The following is a 19,753-nucleotide window of genomic DNA, read 5'->3' as shown; positions in this document are numbered from 1 at the left end:
CGGAGACACCGGGGCGGGGAGCTGGGCACGCGCAGGGGCTCGGCGCACTTCTCCAGCCTCGAGTCCGAGGTATGACGCGGCCCGGGGGGCCCCGCCGCCCCCTCGGTCAGCGCAGGCCACGGCCCGAGGAGGCGCGCGCAGTGGACAGGACCCGAGTGGGCTGGGGAGGAACCGCACGCAACTGGCCGGACCCCGCCTGGAGCAGCGTCCTGCGCCCCCTCGCGTTGGGGGGATCACGAGCCAGAGGGGATCTGGTTGCCCAGATCTCACCCAGCCAGAGCGCGAGAGGGCGGGTGGGGGTCTTGGAGCCCGCCCGACTTTTTTTTAAAACCCGACAAGGGCTTTTTAACGTCACCAGAGGGGGCGGCAGGTGGAGGGTCGCGCCCCGCCCCGCCCCCACGCTCGGGGCCGTGGCCCCCACATCACTGTGCAGCTCCCCGGCCCCAGCCACACCTCCGGGGAAGCCCGTTTTTAACCTTTCATCCATCGGGACTCAAAACTGTGAGACGCGTTCGCCAAACTGTGACCCCAGACCTTCGCCCCGCCACACAGAAACCCCTGACCCCAGACTGTGACTTCCGACACCTAAAATGGTCCTCCGACCCCAGACTGTGACCCGAATCCCAGACTGTGCCCCGTCCAGACTTTGACCCTTGATATCAAACCGTGACACTCCCCTCCTTTTCCACCCTCGTTGGCTTTTCCCGACTTTGACCTAGGACCTGTCCCCAACTGAAGCCCCGCCTTCCCCTCTCCCACGTTGGTCCCAACCTCCTTCAGCCTAAACTTCCCACCTTCCCACCGCCCGTGCCAGCCCAGGTGCCACCAACCACAACCTCTCCAAATCCAACCCTAATTTGTCAGCCTCCGGTGATGACCCAGCAGATCCCCCAAAGTCTCCTCGTCCCAGATCTCCAGCCGGGCCTGGGGCTGGGTTGCGGAGGGGAGGGTCTGGGAGCCCACACTTCACCACCGACCTTTCTTACCCCTCTTCTATCCCGCCCCCTCACACACACACACATTGCAGTGTTTGGAATAAACCATGTTTTTATGCCTCCTCAGCCCACGCCTGACTGTGTGTCTGTCTCTTACCCCCCTCAACTTCTCTGGAGGAAACAAACTGAGAAAAGTACCACAGGGGAAAAGGAGACAGAACAGAGACTGAAGGGAGATGGGAGAAAGACCTGCGAAGAGAGGGGTCGAGAGGGGGCCCGGGTAAAGAGACCCCAAAAGAGTGGGAGAAAGATCGCCAGATCTTTTACAAAATGTTTTAGGATCAAATCTAGGGTCCCGTTTCCTGTGGTTACTGTCCACAAGTCTTGCTTGCTTGATAATATTCTGTTCATGCACGCGAGGATACATCCCAGCCAATCCTCAGTCTTGAATGCCATTAATCTTACCAATGAGAATCTACTTCTAACATTTCATTACGCCTATTAGCCAAGCCGCTGGTGCCAACAGGCGATACAGACAGCGGCCCCGCTGATAAGCGCTGCCTCCAGAGGGTGGACTTTCTGATTAAGTGCCCGCTGACCAGAGCTGCAATGTGAACGCCTGGTTAGGCACTTGACTGCCCCTAGAGGGTAAATTCAACGACTAACGCATAATACCCACACTGTCTACATGAAAGCGTTTTGAAATGCATTAAAGTCATCATAACAGGGAGAGAAGATACCAGCTTCATGGGTCCTAAGGGAGCCGAAACCCGGTCACCCTGCCAGTAAGTGCTCAAGTTTGCATACATGAATAATTAATTAAGTGGAAAGATAGCCCTGGGAATCAAAAGAGGAAGATGGAGACGAGTTCGGAACGCTAATGGGGAGGGGGGATAAACAGGCTTCCTTGTAAAACTACAACTCCCAGGAGCCCTTGCCTCTGCCACGCGGAAGGTCGACCCAAGGTCACGAGGAAAACAAAGTTTCTCCATAGCCGCAGGCTTCTCTGGCTGGTCTGGACTGTTACCTTAGTTGCCTTTCTCTTCCCGCACCGCCCTAATTGGTGCAACGGAGGTTTCCAAGGTAACTGCGCAGCGAGGCGGGTCTTAGAAAGTGAGAAATGAAACCCGGAAGTGACGCTATAACTCTGCGCCGGCGGGAAGAGGGTTCGAAGATGGCGGCCCGCAGGGGGCAGGGGCGCACGTGTACTACTGGAGAGTCCATGGAGACAGACTCTCGCGACGCAGATTCCGAGGGCCCGGCCCAGGTCTACCTACCCGGCCGGGGACCGCCGCTGCGCGAAGGGGAGGAGCTGGTCATGGACGAGGAGGCTTATGTGCTGTACCACCGAGCGCAGACTGGTAGGCTTGAGAGCCCGGACTCCTAGATCCTGAGGGAGGAGAGGACTGGTCCTAAGCTTTTAACTTGGAAGGTGCCCAGGAAGAGAAGGCTGGGACCTCAGGGAGGTGATGTCACACTGCGGACGGCTGGTTTCTGAGGGAGGTGGAGACGGAGATCGCGCTATCTCATGCTCACTGCCCAGCCCCTTCCATCCCCAGGAGCCCCCTGCCTTAGCTTCGATATAGTGCGAGATCACCTGGGAGACAACAGGACGGAGCTTCCTCTTACACTTTACCTGTGTGCGGGGACCCAAGCGGAGAGCGCCCAGAGCAACAGGTGAGACCCGAGGCATTCCCAGGTCCAGGGGTCCGAACCCAGGAATTAGGGCTTCCAGCTTCTGCCGCACCCCACCCGAGAATTTAGGTTTCCAGCCTCCGTCCTCTCTAAGCATCTTGGCATCCGTTGTCCAACTTACCCAGTACTTCCCCCCAGACTGATGATGCTTCGGATGCACAATTTACATGGCACAAAGTCCCCGCCCTCAGAGGGCAGTGATGACGAGGAGGAAGAAGATGAAGAGGAAGAAGAAGAGCGGAAGCCTCAGCTGGAGCTGGCCATGGTACCCCACTATGGCGGCATCAACAGGGTTCGGGTAAGTACTCTATGGTTCTAGTGGTGTGAGGATAAAAAGAAATAATGTATATTGTCTGGCTTTTGTTTTTTTGTTTTTGTTTTTTTTTTTTCTTTTTGAGACAGGGTCTTGCTGTGCAGTTCAGGCTGGTCTTGAACTCACTTTGTAGCCCAGACTGGCCTCAAACTCAGAATGACCCTCCTGCCTCAGCCTCCCGAGTGCTGGGATTACAGGCATGTGCCACCATGCCCAGCTCTAATGTGTAGTTTCTGGAACAGCCTTTGGTTGTAATGTGAGGTGTGAGTTTTTTACTAAATTACTCAGGAACTATTGGGCTATAGGAGTTTTGTTTTGGGTTTTTTGCTTCAGAGGCAAAGCATCTTCTGATTAGGTAGACATGCGTGTGCCAGGCATGGTGACACACACCTGTAAACCCAGCACTTGGGAGGCTGAGGCAGGAGGATTGTCTTGAGTTCAAGACCAGCCTGAGCTACAAAGTGAGCTCAAGGCCAGCCTGAACTGCGTATCAAGACCCTGCCTCAAAAAGACAAAAAAGGGGCTGGGGATTTAGCTCAGCGGCACAGCGCCTGCCTGACAAGTGCAAGGTCATGAGTTCGATTCCCAGTACGAGAGAAAAACAAAAAAAAAAAAAAAGAGAGAGAGAGAAAGAATAAAAAAAAAAAAAGACATGCATGGAAGATGACAGGATGTACAAAGATCCCTTAGAGTAAGGTTTGCTACATAGCTGGTCCTGTGTTTCCATTAGATTGTTATTGCCACATCTCAGGTACTGTCCTGAGCCCTGAGGATTTAACTGCAGCCTCAGTGAATTAAATGAAGCAGTTCTGGCTCCATGGAGAGAATATATGCTAGTGGAGAGAGAATAAAAAGAAGCTAAGCGCCAAGCATGGTGGCGCACGCCTGTAATCCCAGCACTCTGGAGGCTGAGGCAGGAGGATCATTGCAAGTTCGAGGCCAGCACGGGTTACAAAATGAGTTGAAGGCCAGCCTGAACTGTATAGTGAGACCCTGTCTCAAAAAGACCAAAATAAAAAAGAAGCTAAGTAAACGTATAGTATATCAAAAGATGCTAAGTACTGTGGGAAAAACTAAAATAAGGCAGGGCAAGTTACTTTTTTTTTTTTGAGTCTCACCATGTAGTTCAGGTTGGCCTTGAACTCATTGGGTAACACAGGCTGGTCTTTTTTTGTGTGTGTGTGTCTTTTTGAAAAAAGGTCTCAATGTGCAGTTCAGGCTGGCCTTGAGCTCACTTTGTAGCCCAGGCTGGTCTCGAACTTGAAACGATCCTCCTACCTCAGTTTCCCAAGTCTGGGATTACAGGCATGCGCCACCACGCCCAGCCACAGGCTGGTTTTGAACTCATAGCAATCCTCCTGCCTCAGCTTCCCGAGTGCTAGGATTACAGGTGTGCACCACCATGCCCAGTTTGAAAAGGTACGCTTTGAACAGAGATCCACAGGAAGTGAAGGAGTGAGCCAAGGATGTCTGTGGGAACAAATTTGCAAACAAGGAAAATAGAGGTGCAAAGGCCATGGATTGAACTTGGCATATTTGAGGAGTTTCAAGGGAAGCTGTGAAACTAGTGTGCCTGGAACAAAACGGGCAGGAAGAAAGTGACAGAGAGTGGCTGCAGAGGAGAGAATTTCTAGGGCCATGAAGATTCTTAGACTTACTGGAGAGAAATTGAGACCCACTAGAAAATTTAGAGCACAAGAAAGGTAAGGATCTGGCATTTGATGTAAAGGGACTCCTCTTCCCAGCCGAGGTGGCACACGCCTGTAATCCCAGCATTCGGCTGAGGCAGGAGGGTCATGAGTTTGAGGCCAGCAGATGAGCCCTGTGACCCTTCAGCAACGGGTGGGAAGGGCAGGAGTCAGCATGCCGGGATGGCTGGCGGGACTTGCAGTCTCCGCGTGCCGGTGTCTGGGAGCTTTGTCGACCCATCGTTCTGCCTGCGTCACTCCAGTGTGGGGCATGGGTTAGGGTTAGGTAAATTACAGAACTTACCTGATGGGACTGATGTGGGCAGTGACCAGGTAGCAGCTGGCCTTGCAGGTTGTGATTTTACCCCACAAAGGTTTCTGGGAGTTGTAGTCCCAGCGCTGGGCACCTGAGAAACTACCCTGAGTCCCCGCTCCCTCTGTTTCGCGAACCCCTCTCCTGCAGGTGTCCTGGCTGGGGGCGGAGCCTGTTGTGGCCGTGTGGTCAGAGAAAGGCCAGGTGGAAGTGTTCGCGCTGCGGAGGCTCCTGCAGGTGGTGGACGACCCCCAGGCCCTGGCCGTCTTCCTCCGGGACGAGCAGACCCGAGTGAAGCCCATCTTCACCTTCTCTGGCCACATGGGGGAGGGCTTTGCCCTTGACTGGTCCCCTCGGGTGCCAGGTGGGCCCCTGGGGCCTGCCCGGGGTCTGGGGAGGTGGGAATGGACAGCCATGGTGAGCGCTGAGCTGTGGCCAGGTCGGTTGAGGTCATTTAACTTCCTCCCCAGGTCGCCTGCTGACCGGTGACTGTCAGAAGAACATCCATCTCTGGACACCTACAGACGGTGGCTCCTGGCATGTAGACCAGCGGCCGTTTGTGGGCCACACACGCTCCGTGGAGGACCTGCAGTGGTCCCCAACCGAGGACACGGTGAGGGAAGCCAGGGGCCTGGGCACCTGGGTCCGTGGAGGCACCTAGGGACATAGGACCCTGGGTGTCCGGGGAGGAGGCACTGAGCTGGGGCCTGGCAGGTTTGCCGCCCAGGTGTGAGTCCCAGGGACACTGCAGAGGGGGTGGCTCCCCACCAGCTCCTGGTCCTCAGGGTAAGGTAGGGACATCTGATCTCTCAGACTCACTCTGTCTTGCCCAGGTATTCGCCTCCTGCTCAGCTGACGCCTCCATTCGCATATGGGACATCCGGGCAGCCCCTGGTAAGGCCTGCATGCTCACCGCAGCCACCGCCCACGATGGGGACGTCAACGTCATCAGCTGGAGCCGCCGGGAGCCCTTCCTGCTCAGTGGTGGGGATGACGGGGTCCTCAAGGTCTGGGACCTGCGACAGTTCAAGGTACTTTTTCTTTCAGCAGCCACTGGGATCTGCAGCTTGCTTGCTTCTATGGTCTTGACCCAGCCAGAGCTGGGAAGGTCCCTGGAATGGGAAGGCAGCCGCCCTGCTGAGGCTCAGCAAGAGAAGGCTGTGAGCGCGGTGTGGGGTCCCTCACTCCACCCTGTGAGTGGCTGACAAGCAATGGAGAGGGTCCGAGCAGCAGGGACTACAGCCTCCTCCTGACGTCAGGCAGGAGTGCTGCTGACTGGTCGGCCCATGGGCTCAGGGCCTTCAGGAATTAGAGTTTGTGTTCTCACGGACTTTAGAGCATCAGCTAAGAATTGGAGACGAGCTCAATCATTGCAAGGGAAGAAGCGGGCACAGAAAGGGCAGGAGCGGCCAGCGGCACATGCCTGTAACCCCAGCACTGGGAGGCCTGCGAAGAAGATGATAAGTTTGAACCCAGCCTGGGCAATGTAGTGACCTAGCGAGACCCGGTCTCAAAAAGGTTTTTTTGTTTTCTTTTTGAGAAAGGGTCTCGCTATGTAGTTCAGGCTGGCCTTGAACTCGTGGTGATCCTCCTGCCTCGGCCTCCCAAGTGCTGGAATTACAGGCCTGCGCCACCACGCCTGGCTCTCAAAAAGATTTGAAAAGGGCTGGGGTGTAGCATAGTGTGAAGGCTTGGTGCTGGGGGGCGGGGCAGAGAAAAGAGCACCCAGACGAGCACTGAAGGAAGCCCCTGAAGGGCACCCAGGGCACTGGCAGGGGTGGGGCACCTGTGGCTTGGGGCTGATGAGGGCTTCACAGGTGCAGCCCCAGCTCCCAGCAGCTGTTCTTTGCTGTGCATCCCTCCGTGGGCTGGGGTTTGTGGGGTGTTAACGGGAGGGTGTTAACTGCGGCCAGTCCCCAGGTGGGTCTTTTGGAGCCCCTGACGCCCGCCCTCTCCCACAGTCCGGCTCCCCTGTGGCCACCTTCAAGCAACACGTGGCTCCTGTGACTTCTGTCGAGTGGCACCCACAGGACAGTGGGGTGTTCGCAGCCTCGGGCGCAGACAACCAGATCACACAGTGGGACCTGGCGGTGGAGCGGGACCCCGAGGCGGGTGAGGCGGAGGCCGACCCGGGCCTGGCGGAGCTGCCCCAGCAGCTGCTGTTTGTGCACCAGGGCGAGACAGACCTGAAGGAGCTGCACTGGCACCCGCAGTGCCCTGGCCTCCTGGTCAGCACCGCCCTGTCGGGCTTCACCGTCTTCCGCACCATCAGCGTCTGAGGCGCCCTTGCACTGGACGCTGGCGTTGAGGCCGGTCTCCCCGGCCCCCTGGAAGGGGTGCATTCAGGCCTACTGACTGGACCCCCAAAAGAAGGGGCCCCATGGATTCTGTGGGCTTCGTGTTCTCCAAAGGACTTGGTTTGACCCATGGCCTCGGGCAGCCACTGGCACCAAAGACCCCCACCTGGCAGAGGGCTCCACTGGCCACGTGTGGCCCGAGTACCCGATTTCCGTCACCTTTGATTCCTGGCTCGACCCTTCGACCTCCGTCCTGGGCCAGAGTCAGCTGCTGCCTTCCCCCAAGGGCTTTGCCGTGGCTGGACCCCAGTTCTCAGGGCTGGGTTCCTCCCGCCACCTGAGCCTGAGACTTCCCAGTGCTTTCCTGGAGCGGGAGGCCGGGGCTCCTGACTGGCAATAAAGGACCAGATCGGGCCCGAGTGTGTGCGCGGCCTACCCTCCCAGCCAGGCCCTGTGTGCACGGCGGGGGGGAGGCGGGGAGTTGGCACCCCTGGGTCACCAGTCTGCCAGGCTGCAGCAGGCTGGCCCTCAGCCCGTTGGGTGGCACTTCCTCCGCCTCACCTCATTTTATTCAGGAGCCCACTCTGGGTCAGTGAAAGGGCAGCTCATCCTGTGCCCCCCAGTTTACTAAGGCGACCCAGGAGCCCCATCTCTGGTCCCATTCGTCATCTCGCCATCTCTGTCTGTCCCCTGAACTGCAGCTACTGTGTGTCCCCATCTTCCTGTGGTTCCCGGCTCCCTGCCCCCCACCTGCTCTCTGCCGGGCTGCTCCAGCCTCCTAGGCCTGGGCCGGGCGCCCTGCCTGGCCGGCCTCCCTAGCTCCCCCTCTGCAGCCGAGCCGCCCCACCCCCGCCGTCCGCACTCAGCCTCTGATCCGCTGTGGGCTCAGAGGTCTGTCCGGGCTCCAGGCCCTGGGGGCCAAGGACCGACTGCAGCACCCCAGAGGCCTCCCTACAGCCCGAGCGGAGGAGCCCCCAGCACAGGGCATGGGGGTGGGCCGCCCCCCCAGGTACGTGACCCCCAAGAGGGCTGGCCCGAGAGCCAGCCCACCGTCCTGCCAGGCCTTCCTCAGTGCCAGTTCCAGCCCCGGGAAGCCTGCTGCCCCAGATCGGGGCTCCCCCCGTCAGACCCGCGCTGGCTTCCACCTTCCCTCACTAGGCCGTCTGTCTGGTCCTCTCCCACCCCTCTCTCAGCTCTCCCGGCTCTGTTTAAGACCTCAGCTCCGTGGCGCTTTTCCTGACCACTCCTAGTCTGCCGGCCTGACTCTTCCCTGTCCCCCGTGGGCCCTGTTCCCTTGCTGGGCTCTGCTCTTTCCCTTGGGGCCCTTCTCGCCGCCCCGCGTCCTGCCCGGGTCCAAGTCCTTTCTCTGCAGCCGCCCCAAGCGCCTCGCCGTCAGCTCCATGCCCCGTCCTGCTGGCTGGACCCCGCTGGCTCGTGGCAGTGGGGGGCACCTTTGGTCCTGGGGGGAGAGTGGAGTGCGTGTTAATTTAGGGGCAAGGAGGGCCTGAGGGCGGGGCTTCTTGGCCCCAGATTAGACAGTGACTTTGACACAAGTGGAAGCACCTTAAGCCCCACGGCTCCTTTATATGGAAACATTAAGCTGCTCTTGCAGGTCAGCTGGAGGGGGTACCTCAGGCTCGGGATCCTTTCCCTCCCCTCCCGCCTTGGTGGGGCACGGGGTGTGGGGGTGCCCTCAGCTCCAGCCCCTGCGCTACCCTGGGAGCTGGGCCATGTTGGGTGCAGACTGGGCCCCCTGGAGGTGAAGATTCCCGGGGGTCGGGTAGGCGGACCTGCCTCACAGGGCAGTGGCACCCAGGACTGAGGAGGCAGAGTCCTGGGTGGGGAAAGTTTGAGACCCACACCGGCTGCCTGCCCCAGCGCCGTGCGGGCCCAGCCAGCCTCCCTGCCCGACATGGGGTCGTCCTGAGCATTCAGGTGAGCCGGGGGTCTGGTGGCCCGGGGGCAAGGCCTGGCCTGGGACAGGTGTCCGGGGTACTGGCTGTGGCTGCCGCAAGGTCGTGGACCTGAAACTTGCATTTCTTTCCTTGAGGGCAGCGGAGGGTTTGCATGGAGAAGGTGTGGGATGGAGGGGTACAGGGTGGGGTGGGGTGGGGTGGGGGTGGGACAGTGCGGGTGCCCGCTCCTGCCCGCCCCTCCCCCTGAGCCTCTTGCTGGGAAGGGGCTGCAAGTGTAGAGGTTACATCTGGACTCTGACAGCACACCTGCCCCACTGGGTGACCTCCTGCTCCCCTCTCCGGAGAGCGGCCTCTAGCATCCAGGGTGTCAAGTGGGGAAAGTCCCGGGGAGGGCACTCAAGGGTGCTGGACAGAGCCGGGCTCCGTCACTCTGCCCCAAGCCGCAGCCTCGCATCTGTCAGGCGGGCCTGGCGAGTGTCCACACAGCCTTGCTCTCCGGGAGGTGCTGGTCCGGCAGGCACACAGGACAGCAGAGAAATGCTTAGGAAATGTGGTGGAAGTGATTGCAAATTATTTAACCCCTGGGAGCACTTCGCCCAGCCCCAGAAGTGGCCCTGCAGGTGTTGGTTAACCTGGGGCTGGGGGCTGCAGACGGGAGCTCTGCAGGACCCTGCCCAGCCCCTGGCCTCTGTCGCTGCACCCCGTGGGACTGCCGGGATTCCCTCCACTTCCCAGGCCTCAAGGAGGAGCAGAACCCGGCATCCTTCATCCAGCTGGGGAGTGGCCAAGCTGGCGTTCACCCTGAAGGCCCTGATGGAAGGCCGAGGCCTTCTGGGTCCCCTTCCTTTTCATTTGAGGGGACGAGGTACCACATTGCACAGATGAGCAAATCGAGGTTCTGGGGCAGGGAGCCGGGGCCCCTGGGCACACGGTCGGAACAGCCCTGGGGCTCTAGGATGGGAGCGTGCCTCCTGACTTTAGCAGTGTCCCTACTTTACAGCTGGTGAGGCTGAGGTTCCGAAAGAGGTGCCCCAGATCAGAAGGTCAAGCTGGGCCTATTTATTTGGTAACAGCTTAATGGAATAGAATTCACATGCCGTCCCATCTGCCCATTAAAGTGGACAGTGGCTTTTACTGCACAGTTGTACAGATGTCACCCTGATTAACTTTAAAGCATTTTCCTCACCCCCAGAAGAAACCCCACACCCTTTGGCGACCACTCCAACTCCCCCTTTCCCCCGGCTGAGGCAGCTGCCAGTCTGCTTTTGTTTCCTGCCACCGCTGGGGAGCAAACCAGAGCGGAGTGCGTGGGAGGCAAGCGCTCCAGGCAGAGCCCAGGCTGCCCTGCCTACTTTCTTAGTTTATGGATTTACCTGTGCTGTACGTTTCAGACGCAGGTGCACAGGGCATGGGCTCCAGAGCCCCTCAGAACTGCCTTACATGGATGCTCATGGCCGTTATATAAAAATCACATAAAATTTACCAGTGACCTTAGGGATAGCCTCTCCTATACTTAAAAATCACCCTAGATGGCCTGGTGTGGCGCCACATGCCTGTAATCCCAGCACTCTGGGAAGCTGAGGCAGGAGGATTGCAAATTCAAGCCCAGTCCGGGCAATTTAGCAAGACTGTCAAACTTTTGGGTTTTTTTTTTATTTTTGATTTTTTGCGGTCCCAGGGATCAAACTCACGACCTTGTGCTTGCCAGTCAGGCGCTTATGCTACTGAGCTATATCCCCAACCGCTCTCAAAATTTTAAAAGGGCTGGTGATGTAGCTCAGTGGGAGGCCCCGTGTTCACTCTACAATACCATTGTAGGCACAGTGTGCACACTTGTAAACCCGGCTCTTGGGAGGGAGAGGCAGGAGGCCAACCTGGGCTGCAGACTACATAGTGAGTTCAAGGGCCAGCCTGAGCTACTTAGCAACAAGACCCTGTCTCAGAAAAAAAGTTTCCAATACTACAAGAAAAAAAAAAAAAAAAACTCCAGGTTACTTCTAATACTTAATGCGGTGTACATGCTATGTAAATAGTTGTAAATGGTATTGTTTAACGAACTGTATCGTGAAAAACTGCCTGTCCACGTTCAGGGCAGGATATATATATATATATTCAATCTGAGTTTGGTTGAATTTGCAGATGTATAACCTGCTGACCACAAGCTGAATAATATGATATACATGTATACATGGCCTTTTTTGTTGTTTTGTTTTTGAGACAGGCTCTTGCTATGTCCTCAGACTGACCTTGAACTCACTGTAGCCCAGGCTGCCAGAACCCTCAGCGATCCTCCTGCCTCAGCCTCCCAAGTGCTGGGATTACAGGTGTGCATCATCACCATGCCTGGCATACATGGGCTTTTGTGACTGGCTTCTCATTTAGGATAATGTTTTCAAGGTTTCCGTACTGTTATACCAGTTAGCACCTCGTTTGTTTTTACTGCCAACTAGTGTTCTTTGGAGGAACACATCACATTATCTCTACCTGTTCATCACCAGTTGATGAGTCCTTGGTTGTTCCCCTGCCCCCTCAGTACTGGGGAATTGAACCCAGGCTGTTTGCACTGTTACATCTTCAGACCTTTTAAAATTTTTTTAAATTTTGAGACAGAACCTCACTAAGTTGTTAAACTGCCCAGTGGGCTCCAACGTGGTCCTCCTGCCTCAGCCACCTAGACTGCTTGGATTGCAGGTGCGCACCACCACGCGTGGCTTGCTTCTAGCGTTTTAACTGTTATGCTGCTATGAACATTTTTGTACAAACATTTGCGTGGACCTCTGTCTTCATTTTTCATGGGTAGCTAGATAGCTAAGTAGATAGCTAAGAGGAATTGCTGGACCACATGGTAACTCTGTAGCCCCTTAAAGGACCTGCCAGGGCTGGGGATTTAGCTCAGCAGCACAGCGCCTGCCTGGCAAGCGCAAGGTCGTGAGTTTGATTCCCAGTCCCGAAAAAAGAAAAACAGAAAAGTAAACTAAAGGATCTGCCAGGCTGGTTTCCACAGCAGCTCACTCTCCCATTCACACTAGCGGTGTGGGTCAGGCTTTTTTTCCACACTCTCTCCAACACTGTTGATGGCCTTTAGCCATCTTAGGTGGGTGTGTGGTGGTATGGGGGTCGGGGAGCTTCTATTGATTGGCAGTGAGGGTTGAACCCAGGGCCTCACAAGTTCTAAGAACACACTGGACCACTGAACCCCCAGCCTGTTGTGCTTTTGACTTGTGTTTCCCTCTGGCTAATCCCGCTGAGTTACTACTTTTTTTTTTTTCTTTGCTTTTCACATGCAAATTGGCCATTTGTGTCTGTCCTTGGAGAAGGATCTAGGCAGACCCTTTGCCTGCTTTGTTTTGTTTTGTTTGCAACAGGGGCTCACTATGTAGTTCAGGCTGGCCTCGAACTCATGGTGATCCTCCTGCCTCAGCTTCCAAGGTGCTGGGATTACAGGCATAAGCTACCATCCCTGGCCCTTTGCTTAATTTTACGTTGTGTAATTTGTCTTTAGTATTGAGTCTCAAATGCTCTTTATTTATTTAGAGCAGATACATGATTTGCCACTATTTTCACGCTTTCACATTTTTGATAGTGCCCTTTGAACACACAAGTGTTCAGTTTTGATGAAATTCAATTTGTCTATTTTTCCCTGTGTTGCTTGCTCTTTCTGAGCAGATTTTTGAACCGCGGTGACCTCAGACCCAGCTCATCTCTGTGGAGAAGCAGTTACAACTTAGTTGTTATCGGCATGGTCTGCTAACATTTAAATCCCAGCTTGCTTAGCTGTGATATTGGGCAAATTACTCAATCTCCTCATTTGTAAAATAGGGGCAATGGGGGCTGGGGATTTAGCTCAGCGGCACAGCGCCTGCCTGGCAAGCAGGACGTCATGAGTTCGATTCCCGATACCGGAAAAAAATTTAAAAATAAAAAAAAAAAAAATACATAAAATAGGGGCGATAATGTGTACCTCAAAAGCCTTGCACTAAGGGTCAAATAGGTAAATTTATGTAAAGTGCTTCAAAATGTCTAAACCATACTTCTCTCTCTCCCTCTCTCTCTGTCTGTCTCTGTCTCTCTCTCTCTCTCTCTCTGTGTGTGTGTGTATTGGGGATTGAACCTACAGCCTTTGGCCTGAGCTGTCTCTCCGGCCCTTTTTTACTGTTTATTTTGAGCCAGGTCTTGCAAAGCCACTAAGTTGTCTGCTGTGATTATTGTGTTGGTTGCTCCAGCCTTGTTACGGCTTCAGTATGGTGCTGCCACCCTCCGCACGGGTCCCACTACTGTCTCCGATGCCGTACTCTTCAAACTTGGATGGTGTGGCTCCTACCCCAGTGCCCAAGGGTGCCCCTGACGCGCTGTCCCTTTTCTTCCCGCAGGATCGGGGCGCCCGCCCCCCACTAGGCGGAGTGGAGGGGGCTCCCCCCGCCCAATGGGCCTGGCCAGGGCCCTGCGCCGCCTGAGCGGCGCCCTGGAGCCGGGGGACAGCCGGGCGGGCGACGAGGAGGAGGCGGGGCCCGCGCTGTGCCGCAACGGGTGGGCGCCGGCGCAGGGCCCGGGCGCGCGGCGGCGCGGGCGCTTCGTGAAGAAGGACGGGCACTGCAACGTGCGCTTCGTCAACCTGGGCGGCCAGGGCGCGCGCTACCTCAGCGACCTGTTCACCACGTGCGTGGACGTGCGCTGGCGCTGGATGTGCCTGCTCTTCTCCTGCTCCTTCCTCGCCTCCTGGCTGCTCTTCGGCCTGGCCTTCTGGCTCATCGCCTCGCTGCACGGCGACCTGGCCGCGCCGCCGCCGCCCGCGCCCTGCTTCTCGCACGTGGCCAGCTTCCTGGCCGCCTTCCTCTTCGCGCTCGAGACGCAGACGTCCATCGGCTACGGCGTGCGCAGCGTCACCGAGGAGTGTCCTGCCGCCGTGGCCGCCGTCGTGCTGCAGTGCATCGCGGGCTGCGTGCTCGACGCCTTCGTGGTGGGCGCCGTCATGGCCAAGATGGCCAAGCCCAAGAAGCGCAACGAGACGCTGGTCTTCAGCGAGAACGCCGTGGTGGCGCTGCGCGACCGCCGCCTCTGCCTCATGTGGCGCGTGGGCAACCTGCGGCGCAGCCACCTGGTGGAGGCCCACGTGCGCGCCCAGCTGCTGCAGGTGCGGCGGGAGGGGAGGGACCCTGTGGGTGCAGGGTTGTCTGGACAGGTGGCCCCCAGATGGACCTGTGCCGGCCGCTCCAGCTGCCCGAAGCCCCAGGGCAGGCGCGTGCCCAGATGAGGTGGTGGCTTTTTGTGGGTGATGGGTGCCGTTCATTCCACGGCTCAGGTATACAATTCCCAGCACACGCTGGGGTCCTAGCAGTAGCTTTGGGCTCTCAGGCAGGCCCCAAATAGGCTACAGCAGGCACCTGCTGAGCTGCATGAGCCAGTTCTCAGGAGTTCCGGGAGTCCTGCCAAATGCAGGGGACACTTCAGTCCCCAGCTTGGGTCTCAAATTTGCCACAATCCTCCTGCCTCAGCCTCCGGAGTGCTGGGATTACAGGCGTGCACCACCACCCCTGGCTGGAAAGTACTTTTGAATGGTAGATTCCCAGTGACAAGACAGTTTTTACTCTCAGCTTTTACTCAGACCCTGGGGTAGCAGCTTCCTTGGAAGCCCCAAGGGTAATACCTTGTGTTCCTAGATTTGGGGACAAGTCACTCAGACATCTCCGTCCCAACAAACTGGGGACAGCAGCTTCCACGTGGGGGTGGGAGAATGCTAGTGTGGGAGTGTGTGCCCGTAATTCCAGCACCCTGGGAGGCTGAGGCAGAAGAATTGCAAGTTCAAGTCTCCCCCAGGGAACTGAATGAGAGCCTGTCTCAAAATAAAAATAAAAGAGCTGTGGATGTAGCTCAGTGTGAAAGCACCCAGTACCGCAGAACAAAACACATTTTATTTTTTTGAGACAGAGTCTCCCTCTGCAGTTCAGGCTGGCTTTGAACTCACTGTGCAGCCCAGGCTGGCCTCGAGCTCATGGCGATCCTTTTGCCTCAGCCTCCCGAGTGCTAGGAGGCATGAGCCGCCATGCCCAACCCTCTGTTATACTGAAAGCCATTTTTCTATCCCTCTCCTCCAATTCCTGGCCGGATGTCATCCTTATCTTCTGTGTCTCTGACTTCCTGTCTGTCTTCACTCCTATGGCTCTATGCCAACGTCACTCTGTGCTTGCCCCCCCCATGTTTCTGTCCTTGAACCCTGTCTTTGTCCTCCTCACTTCATCTCTGGGTCTCCTGTCTTCCCCCCCATCCACGTTCTCACCCTCTCTCTCTCATCTCTGCTCTTTGCTTTCTTTTTCTCTGCATTTCTCTTCCTTCCCTCCCACCCTCTTTGCCCCTCTCGTCTCTGTCTTTGGCCCTTGGCCTTTTGCACAGCCCCGTGTGACCCCGGAGGGTGAGTACATCCCCCTGGACCACCAGGACGTGGACGTGGGCTTTGACGGAGGCACCGACCGCATCTTCCTCGTGTCCCCCATCACCATCGTGCACGAGATCGACTCCGCCAGCCCTCTGTACGAGCTGGGACGTGCTGAGCTGGCCCGGGCTGACTTCGAACTGGTGGTCATCCTCGAAGGCATGGTTGAGGCCACGGCCATGACCACACAGTGTCGCTCGTCTTACCTCCCTGGGGAGCTGCTTTGGGGCCACCGTTTTGAGCCGGTCCTCTTCCAGCGTGGCTCCCAGTATGAGGTGGACTATCGCCACTTCCATCGCACTTACGAGGTCCCAGGGACACCCGTCTGCAGCGCCAAGGAGCTGGACGAACGGGCCGAGCGGGAGGCCCACAGCCCCAAGTCCAGCTTCCCCGGCTCCCTGACTGCGTTTTGTTATGAGAATGAGCTTGCTCTGAGCTGCTGCCAGGAGGAAGATGAGGAAGAGGAGACCAAAGAGGAGACTGGGGCAGAGGCAGAAGATGGAGCTGCCAGCCCCCGAGTCCTCACACCAACCCTGGCTGTGTCCCTCCTCCCGTGACGCAAACTGATGTCCCTGTCCCCACTTGTGCCCCCTCCCCAGAGGTAGCAGGATGGAGAGATCAGCCCTCTGCTGGGATGGGGGCAGGTGTTTCCCAAGACCAACAGGTCCACTGGGTAAAGCTGCCAGGCCTGGTGGACCCACCATGGACATACTGGACCTTAATTTCTCTGCTTCTGTGCTTCCTCCTGACATCACTTTATGAGCCCAATTCCTGAGTGTTAGCGGAGCTCAGGGATCCAGAATTCTGTACCACCAGAGAGGCAAGAGCTGGTGGTGCTAGATTCCTCCACACGGCTGGGCCTGGTTGTTGAGCAGGGTCAGAAATCAGGGATACAGATAGCAGTGGCGGAGGAAGTCAGCAGCTGCTGGACAGCCATAGAGATGGAGTCTGCAGGTCTAAGTTGACGTCATGTTCAGGGGGCTTCTTGGGTGACCAACTGAGGGGCAAATAATTTGTTCAAGGCCAGGAAGACCACCCCGATGGGCCAAAAGCAAACAGTTGTGACTACATGTCAAGAAAAGACCTTGTGGTTTAGAAAGCCCAAGAGTTGCGATTCTGTGAGTTGAGGTGGACCACATAGGCAAACACTGGTGATTCTAGAACAGGTTGACCCAGGGAGCTGAACAACTCCAGAAACCACAGCTACACTTCTAGAATGCACAAAGCAGCAAGGCCTGGGTTTAGGACAAAAGTGACAGATCGGGAGTTGTTGAAATGAAAGCACTTCTGACGTTGAATGAGAACATCTGGCTGAGGGCATAAGTGCAGCTTCTCAACCGTCCACAGCGTGGTTTCTGTTTGAAGTGCCATTCTAGAACGTGCAAAGGAATGAAGATTCTGGGCTCTAGACTGGTCAGTGTCAAGGAAGGCGTGGTAATTCTAGATGACTGCGATCTGCTGGCTCCAGTTTGCCCAAGGAAATTGAGAATCTTGATGATCCTAAAAGACTTGTGGTTCTGTAATGCCAAAGAGAATCATGGCTCCAGGGATCCAGAGTTGTCCAGCCCTGAAGCCTAGAAGTTCTGATCACCTCCGGATGGACTGCTCGGCAATTCTAGGACGGGGACATAAGACTTGATGTGTAGCGTTTCTGGGCTGACCTAGCAAATGTGGTCTCGGGTGAGACCTTGTAGGTCACAGAGCTTATTAATGTGCAAGGGAAGGAGGAGGCCCAAAGCTCCTGTGAGTCTAGAATGTTCTGGAATACTACACCTAGTGACGTGTGTCTGTTTCATAAAAATATTATACATATGTGTATCATATATATATAATATATATACAGTTATCTATTTTTTCCTCATTACTACAGCAAGATTAGAGATTGAACTGAAGTTAATTGGAATGGAGTTCTTTTCAAAGATGCAGGAAGCTTTGTTCTGTGCCCCAACTTTTTGTGTGATTTTGGGCAAATCGCTCCCCTCTGTTTGCCTCCGTTGCCTCGTCTGTGAAAACGGGGCTTTGGGGCGTGAAGTTCTCCAAGGGCATTTGCAGCAGGATGATTGCTCGCCTTGTGGAGGGGAGGGTGGGGTGCAGGTTCTACGCATTTCCCGATCCCATGGCCTCCCAGGGGCAGCTGGGATGGGAGATGATCTTGACAAGGCTGGCTCTGAACTAGTTTGTGAATCGCAGGCCAAGCAAAGGGTGGCATGGACTGTGGCTGAGGGCCATTGTCAGCACCTCCAGCTCCCCGCTCAGGGTAATGGTGGGGGAAGGGGCAGCTCTGAATACTAGGGGTCTTCCCACTGTGTGGAAAAGGGATGTTTCAGGGTGGGCTTGTCCTCAGATTAAAGATCTGGCCACCCTGGCGGGTGTGTCTGAGCGTGTCTCTGGGGCACGGGTCCTGGGGCCCGGCCTTCACCCACGCTGTCATCCTCCTAAGTGGCTGGCAGGCTGGGAGCCAGCCGCAGAGGAAGCCCGTGCCAGGGGAGGATGTGTTCCCACCTTGTGTTCCCAGCTGAGGGCAGGCACTGTCATTGGCCTCCAGCCCACCCAAGAGCCGCATCAGCCCAGGTCCCCTCTTCTGGCACCCTCATCTCTCTTTATCCTTCAGAATCCCCGAGTAATAACCGGATGGGATTAATTAGCTGCTGCTCTTCCAGCCCAGGCCATCTGGGGCCGGGACTGGGACAATGAAAACAGCAGTGGGGAGGGGTGTTAGGTTGGGGGCGAAGGGGCAGGGGCTGATTCTGTTTGGGAGGAGGTGGGCAGTGCTGGCACAGCCTGGGTCTCCACTGGGCAGGGCAGGGCCTGGGCCACTCATAAAGGTCAGTGAGGGGATTAGGAGGCTCCGTGTCTAATCCAGCAGCTTAACCGGGCCTTGGGCCTGAATCCGTCCCCACCTGCGCAGGCCAGGACGGCAAATGAGGACGAAACCCGGACACCACTTTAGCCCCCAGCGTAGTCCTGGCGCTTGACGGGATACCCGGGTTCCCCATCCTAGCCAGGACCCTGCCCAATGCCCCTTCTTCAAGGAGTCACCAAGGGCCTGAGGACTGAGAAGGGCCTCGGACACGGGCCGGGTTGGAGAGGAGAGGTTTAAATAGGGCAAGAGGGTGAGGACAGGTGTGCGGGCGTGGGGGAGATGCAAAGAGAGGGGGCCGGGCCGGGGGTGGCAAAGGAAGGGGAGCTGTTTTAGGGGTAAGATTTAGGGATGGGAGGGGTCTTAGGAGGAGGCTTATTTGGAGTCTAAGAGCAGAAGGTGCCAGGAGGCGGAACCCGTGCTTTCACTATGCTTGCCCTTCCCTTATTGTCCCATTGTCCGTGACAGGTGCCAAGCAGCACGGCACTGGCAAGAAACAGTAAATCTTTCATTTCACCAACCCTAGACTCGGAAGAGGCTGAGGCGGATGGGGAGAATACAGGAGGTATTAAGGAAAGGACCTGGAGATAGTAGAGGGCTGAGAGGACAGGGAAAGACCCAGAAAAGGAAGGCAAAAGAAAGACCTTAGCTGCTCTCGGTTGCATGGCAACCGCTGCGGTCAAAAGCCAGCGTGGCCTACTTAAGAGGTGTGGCTACTGGAAAGAGCTTGTGGTTGAGGCCACGCCCCTGGCAACAAGCGTACAAGTACCGCCCACTAGCAACGCATCCTGAAGGTGGAATCCGGCGGACCTAGTCAAGGGCCAGAGCCTTGGCGCAGGCGCAGTGTTCTCTGCCCTGCACAGCCCCACCTCCTCTTAACTCCTTTCTGAGGCTTCTCATTGGAGGATAAGCCTGTCGAGGGCTTTCTTTTGTTTCGGAGGCGGAATCTGGCGCCCTGCCCGCACACCGATTGGCCCCGCAGGCCGTCTGCAGCCAGCCCCGGACATTGCTACGTCGGGTTCTCGCGCGCCGATTGGTTTTGGAGGGCGATCCTTTGGGTCGGGGGCGGAAACGCCGAGGAGGCCCGCAGTGGATTGGACGGTGTCGCACGAGGGGCGGTCCGCACTGGCCGGTCGGTTGGGCAGTGAAAGGAGAGTCTTTTCAGCGCTGAGGACTGGCGCTGAGGAGGCGGCGGTGGCTCCTGGGGCGTTTGAGCGGGCTCACCCGAGCCCGCGGGCCAGCGCGGATCCAGGCCCGACCGGCGGGACCGCCCCGGACTCCCCGCGGGCCTTCCTAGCCGCCATGGAGG

At 56.8% G+C, this 19,753-nt stretch overlaps 2 protein-coding genes across 2 annotated transcripts; both read left to right on the top strand.

Moving 5' to 3' along the window:
* Positions 1-1,933: 1,933 nt before the first annotated feature.
* On the top strand, positions 1,934-7,684 carry Grwd1 (glutamate-rich WD repeat containing 1). The gene is made up of 7 exons (XM_005412954.2): positions 1,934-2,296; positions 2,495-2,612; positions 2,769-2,928; positions 5,095-5,308; positions 5,415-5,557; positions 5,778-5,975; positions 6,906-7,684. Exons 1-7 carry the CDS (start codon positions 2,056-2,058, stop codon positions 7,221-7,223), a joined length of 1,392 nt encoding a protein of 463 aa, XP_005413011.1. The 5' UTR covers positions 1,934-2,055; the 3' UTR covers positions 7,224-7,684.
* A 5,660-nt stretch (positions 7,685-13,344) lies between these two features.
* On the top strand, positions 13,345-17,434 carry Kcnj14 (potassium channel, inwardly rectifying subfamily J, member 14). Its single transcript, XM_005412953.2, has 2 exons — positions 13,345-14,288; positions 15,545-17,434. Exons 1-2 carry the CDS (start codon positions 13,581-13,583, stop codon positions 16,139-16,141), a joined length of 1,305 nt encoding a protein of 434 aa, XP_005413010.1. The 5' UTR covers positions 13,345-13,580; the 3' UTR covers positions 16,142-17,434.
* The last annotated feature ends 2,319 nt before the right edge of the window (positions 17,435-19,753 follow it).

Source organism: Chinchilla lanigera, unplaced genomic scaffold (genome assembly GCF_000276665.1).
Source record: "Chinchilla lanigera isolate Chin_1 unplaced genomic scaffold, ChiLan1.0 scaffold00158, whole genome shotgun sequence".
Classification (NCBI taxonomy): Eukaryota; Metazoa; Chordata; class Mammalia; order Rodentia; family Chinchillidae; genus Chinchilla; species Chinchilla lanigera.
Note: the sequence above shows the minus strand (reverse complement) of the source record. Positions and strands in the feature narration are given on the sequence as shown.